We start from the raw sequence: 6507 nt of genomic DNA, 5'->3' as shown, positions 1-6507 counted from the left end.
GAATAATGCAGATTTTTGCCCTCGGTGTTCACACTGGATTGAAGACATTTCTATGTCTTTACGAGATAGTTGAAAAGGCTCCTTGCCGACTGTGAACAGGAACCCAAAAGGTAAATTTATAACAGTTAATAGTAGATGCCAGACTTTTCAGTTGTGTAAATTTATTTACCATGTAGGAAATTGAAAACTTGGATTTATAAGAATTGAAAGATTGAAAACCTTTGCCTGGAATCACAAGATTTTTGAAGTGAACTAGTTTAAGATTCAATTTCTCTCACTGAAAAATGTATGATTTTAGAAAATTAAATATTATAAGCCTGTTTCTTTAAAAAATGAAGTTAACAATATTTCTTACAGTGAAGGCTAAATTTTATACATTAAATGTGATTTTATAAGTGCACAGAGTACATGCACTTATACATATACATATGGAGACATAAAACATCAGTGTAAGTGTGGAGATTTGTTTATCCCTAAGTCATATTCACATCTTTGCCACCCCACGGACTGTAGCCCACCAGGCTCCTCTGTCCGTTGGATTTCCCAGACAAGAATATTGGGGTGGGTTGCCCTTTCCTTCTCCAAGGGATCTTCCCAACCCAGGAGTTGAACCCCTGTCTCCTGTTTGGAGGGAGATTCTTTACCACTGAGCCATCTGAGAAGTCCAAGCAGAGATAACATCTAACATATAATTTGGCATAAAAATGATAGACATTCTTACAATGTTAATATTTCCTTTTATTAAACTATTCTCTACAACAAAATGAGATGGAGAACATTTAGGAAGGAATAGGTTAATTGTGGAATATTGAAAATGTATTTAATACATTTAATAAATATGATTAAAATTTATTTTAATAAATATTAAATTGATATCTGTTTGGATATGTCAATTAGATAGTTGCATACACATATTTATTCCTAAATTTGTTCTCCCCACTTTGAATGTGTAAGTTACCTTAAATGATTCTTTACTTAAATATTTCACTGTTGTGATTTTATACCTGGTTCATCTTTTCACAGAATTCCCTATTTATCCACTCTTATTATCTTCACTTTTCCTATAAAACTCAGCTGAAGTATTGTTTTCTTTGAGAAACCTTCCCAGATCCAGAGTTGATTATAGACATTCTGGAAATGTTAACCCTTATCCATATGAACCTATTTATAGTTACGCTTATAAAATTGATTGTTATGGTCTGACCCCTCATTATATATCTAATCACTGAGAATAGGGAAACATTCTTATTTGACTTTATGATCCTAATGTCAGGTTTAACACATTGGGTGAATAAAGTACATTAAGCTTATAATCCATGTAAAGGTGTTTTTAATTTTTTGATTTGATTCATAGGTAAACTGTTCCTCATATGTGAAGTCAGCACCTGTAAGGAATAGATGGAACCAAGAAGCAATGTGACTCACTTTGTCCTCCTGGGCCTCACTCAGAATCCAAAGGAGCAGAAAGTCCTTTTTGTTATGTTCTTGTTCTTCTACATTTTGACCATGTTGGGCAACATGCTTATTGTGGTGACTGTAACATTTAGTAAGACCCTGAATTCGCCGATGTACTTTTTTCTTGCCAGCTTATCATTTATGGATGTCATTTATTCCTCATCTATTTCTCCCAAATTGATTTCAAGCTTGTTCTTAGGGAAAAATACCATATCCTTCCAATCTTGTATGACCCAGCTGTTTACAGAGCACTTTTTTGGTGGATCAGAGGTCTTCCTTCTGCTGGTGATGGCCTATGACCGCTATGTGGCCATCTGTAAGCCCTTGCATTATTTGGTCATCATGAGGCAAAGGGTGTGTGCTGTGTTGCTGGTGGTGTCCTGGGTTGGAGGTTTTCTGCACTCAATTATTCAGCTTAGCACTATTTTTGGGCTCCCGTTCTGTGGCCCCAATATCATTGATCATTTTTTCTGTGACATGTACCCTCTATTGAAACTGGTCTGTACTGACACTATGTCATTGGCCTCTTAGTAGCAGCCAATGGAGGACTGATCTGCACTGTTGTGTTTCTGCTCTTACTCGTCTCCTACGGAGTCATCCTGCACTCTCTGAAGAACCTGAGTCAGGAAGGGAGGCGGAAAGCCCTCCAGACCTGTGGTTCCCACATCACTGTGGTTGTCTGCTTCTTTGTTCCCTGTATTTTCATGTATGTAAGACCTGCTAAGACCTTCCCCATTGACAAATCATTGAGTGTGTTTTATACAGTCATAACCCCCATGCTGAACCCATTAATCTACACTCTGAGAAACTCAGAGATGACAAATGCCATGAAGAAGCTTTGGAGAAGGAACATGGTATTTTATGGTAAAAAAAGTGCATCATCCACCATGAAGGGGGTCATTTGACATCAGAGACCACTTCCTTGGAATTCAGTAGCTTTCTCAAATCTGATTCTGGTTTCTTTTTCTTCTAGGAATTTATAATTATAATATAAAAAGTTTTACTGTAGCTATGCAACTGTGCTGTTAATAACATGGATAGTTCCTTTCCATGGTAGAATGCAAGGTCTGTAATATTTTGCTTATCACTGTACCTAGAAAGATGTAAGAAAAATTGAAGGAACCAATATCATGTAACAGATTAGTGAAGGAAATTTTATATAGTACACTGATTTTTAATCAATTTATGCATTTTTTTTCTGTTTTAATTTTTTCCAGACAGTATTTATTTTTAGATTCTTGTCTTTTAAGTTATTCTTTTTATTATGCTATTTAAAGTATTTAATGCTATATACTCTGTGTTCTTTATAAAATTTCAGTTGCATTATACACAAAACTTTTCATGTAACCTTAATTTTTTTAAACAACTGAAGTGAAATAGATAATAATAAATAGTAAAAATGCAAATCATACAAAATGGGAGAAAGTGTAGAATACATTTCCTATTTATCTTTCAATATATTTTCTAGTCCACTTCTGCAGGGGCACTCTATTTCTTAAGATCCATCTGGTAATAATCTATGTAAAAGCAATTGTATTTAAATACATGTATTTTTTTTCTGTGTAGGTAAACTTTGCTTTTGTAGGAGCATCTGTGAGGTATTTTCCTAGCAGTCCATTTAGAGCTAAACTTTAATTTTTCTCTTACTATGTCATACTCCTTTATAGAGACATACTGAAATTAATGTTTCCATTCTTTTTCATGTTGTTCCTAAATGTTTTCTATGTTTGCAATGCAAATATATTTTTGAATGTGTGCAAGTATGAGCTTCTGGAAGTGAAGTTGTTGATATATGTGCTGTGTTTGAATCAATGCTCAGGTAATACATGCATTTAAAATATTGATGGTCATAGCTATTGCCATCTTTGAAGTTGTACAAACAGCTACACTCCTGTTCACAGTTTGTGAGAATATTTTTGTCCACATTCTCAAAATCAACCCTGATAAATACTGATGGCATATGATAATCAGATTAAATTTGTTTTAAATTTGGCTTTATAATTTACCACAAATCCTTTTGATATGGGTTTGACATCTTTTCACTTGTTTGATATAATTTGTATTTTTTCCCTAGAATTGTCTGTTAATCTCTTTTATCTTTTCATTTAATTGTTGATCCTTTCCATGCTGATTTTTATGAAATAATTGTCTAATAAAGAAACGACGCTTTTTGCTATCATACACAAATGGATATCTTTCTGGCTAGTCACCGAACAGGGTGTCCTGGAGCTGGTGTCATTTTTCTGGTTGGCAGAATGGTCAGGCCAGGCTGCCCTGGGTGGTGCTGGCCTGCTGGTGAGTGGGCTGGGATAGACTGGGCTGGCATCAGGGCCACGGTCTGGTGGGTGGGGCTTTGGCCCAGTGGGTCCTGGGGCTGATGCTTGCCCACTGGTGGGTGAGACCAGGACCTGGGGCTAGGGCTAGCCCACTGGTGGTGGAGCCGAGTCCAGGGTCCCTGGCTGCGGGGCCATGGGCCCCAGAACTTGGGTTGTCTGAGTGGTTGCAGGTCCCAGGGGGTTCTGGGCTGCTGTCCTTGTTACTACCCAGGGTTCTTGATCTCCTTAATCAATAGAAATTGATTAGAGACCAGACAAGAAATTCAGGCAAGGCTTTATTGGGGGCCCCCGCTGCAGCAGTGGGTAGCAAGGACAAACGACTCCTTAGGTGGTATCGTGTGCAGGGGCATGCACAGTGCCCTGCTTTTCTCCTGACTCTCTGCTTTTTGCTCCAGGCTCTTCAAAAGCGGTGTGTGTTCATGCCAAGTCTCTGCAGTCTAGTCCGACTCTGCGGCCCTGTGGACTGTTGCCCACCAGGCTCTTCTGTCCATGCTGAAGTGGGTCGCCATGCCCTCCGCCAGGGGATCTTCCCAGCCCAGAAATTGAACCCATGTCTCCTGAGTCTCCTGCATTTCAGGCAGATTCTTTACCACTGAGCCACTGGGAACCTCCTCTTACCTTAGTTCTTAAACTTATTCTAAAAATTGTGGTCAAATATACATAACAAAATTTTTAATTTTAACCATATTAAAGTGGCATTAATTCATCCTGTTATGCAAACAATACCACTGTCTATCATTGGCAGAACATTTCCAGGTTCCCAAACTGAAATTCCACAGCTGTTAAATAAAATTTCCCATTTCCACTCAGTGAGCCCCAGGCAATCACCATTCTAATTTCTGTGAACTTGACTACTTTAAGTGCCTCATGTAAAGTGGAGTCATTTATTTATTTATTTGATTGCCTTTTTTCACTCAGTATAATATCCTTTCCCCATTAAATGCTGTTGGCACCCTTGTGGAAAATTATCTAAACACATATAAAAGGTTTATTTCTAGACTCTCTTAATTCCATTAGTTTGTTGTCTGTCTTTATTCCAAAACTGGCGCCGTGACTACCATTGTTTTGTGTAATGTTGTAGAATCAGGAAATATTAGACGGACACCTTTCTCTTTCCTTTTCAAGATTGTCTTGGAAAAAATTGGAGTCCTTGAGATTCCATATGAGTCTTGGCATGAATTTTTCTATTTCTGCCAAAAACGTTTTTGGGGTTTTGATAAGGATTGCACTGAATCTGTAGGTCACTTACAGTCATATTAACATCTTAATACTAATAAATAACCCAATCATAAATTTCTTTCCATATATGGGTGTGTATTCTCTGAGTAACATTTTTCAGTTTTCAGTTTACAAGATTTTTGTCTCTTTAGTTATGCTTCTTTCTTAACTATTTTATTCTTTATGATGTGCTTGTAGGTGGAATTATTTTCTTTATTTCTCCTGGGTTGTTCATGATGGTATAGAAATTCAACACCATTTCACATAAAATCTCAATGAATTGGAAGTAGAAAGAGTGTACCTTGACATAATAAAGTTCATATATTTACAGATCACAGCTAACATCATCCTAAACTTTGAAAGATTGAAAACTCCCCCATTAAAATATGGAAGAAGAGGGCACCCTCTCACAAGCCCTTTTGAACATAGTATTGCCATAAAAATTTTTGTGAAAATTTTAGAGTTTTCTAAGTATAGCTCCTGTCAACTCTGAAAGTGAGATAATTTTATCAATTATCTCACTTTTTAAATTTAGTTTTACTTTCTGTAATAGTGCTTCTTTATTTAAAAACTTTTTATTTTATATTGGAGTATAGCCAATTAATGAGTGTCACCAGTGGTAAAGAATCCACCTGCAATGCAGGAGACTTAGGAGACAAGGGTTCAATTCCTGGGTTAGGATGGTTCCCTGAGGACATGGCAACCCACTCTAATACTCTTGCTGGGATAATGCCGTGGACAAAGGAGCCTGGTGGGCTATAATCCATGGTTCTCAAAGAACTAGACATGACTGAAGTGACTGAAAATGAAGGCACAGCCATTAACAATGTAGTGATAGTTTCAGGTGGAGAGCAAGGGGACCCAATCACGGATACACATAGCCATTCTCCCCAAACTCCCTTCCCATTCTGGCTGCCACATAACACTGAACAGAGCTTCCTGTACTGAACAGTGGGATCTTGTTGGTTATCCACTTTAAATGAAGTGGTTTGAACACGTAGATCTCGGTCTTCCTGACTCTCTCCCACATTGTCCTCCACTGACAACCATAAGTTTGTTCTCTGAGTCTCTGAGTCTGTTCTGCTTTGTTCATTGGTATCATTTCTGTAACAGTGCTTCTGATGGTATTCGTTTTCTATCCTTTCAATATCATCTTAAACATCCTTTTAAGAAAAATCATCTTTGCTTACATTATCCATAGTAGAATTTTCCCTCTTGTTTTCTGTCACACCACCATATTTCTTAACTTATAAGTAGTGAAAAGAATAAAACTACTTTATTAAACTGTTTCTTTCTTTATTGACTGAATCATAAATAAATAACATCCAGGCAGGAGAAAAATTTTGCATGACTTTACAACTGATTTTAGAAATTGCTGGGCCCTCGCTCAACGTATAATTGCTGGCATAACAGCATAACACAGGTGTCCTAACCTTTTAAAAATTGATAATTGGATAAATAATTGGCTGTTATCTCTAAAATGCTAACTCGTTTAGTT

General features: G+C 37.1%; 1 protein-coding gene across 1 annotated transcript; it reads left to right on the top strand.

Moving 5' to 3' along the window:
- Positions 1 to 1398: 1398 nt before the first annotated feature.
- On the top strand, positions 1399 to 2568 carry LOC139036996 (olfactory receptor 4A47-like). The gene is given in 2 exon segments (XM_070472844.1): positions 1399 to 1963; positions 1966 to 2568. Coding segments are annotated over 2 exon segments (960 nt in total). The 3' UTR covers positions 2361 to 2568.
- The last annotated feature ends 3939 nt before the right edge of the window (positions 2569 to 6507 follow it).

Source organism: Odocoileus virginianus, chromosome 10 (genome assembly GCF_023699985.2).
Source record: "Odocoileus virginianus isolate 20LAN1187 ecotype Illinois chromosome 10, Ovbor_1.2, whole genome shotgun sequence".
Classification (NCBI taxonomy): Eukaryota; Metazoa; Chordata; class Mammalia; order Artiodactyla; family Cervidae; genus Odocoileus; species Odocoileus virginianus.
Note: the sequence above shows the minus strand (reverse complement) of the source record. Positions and strands in the feature narration are given on the sequence as shown.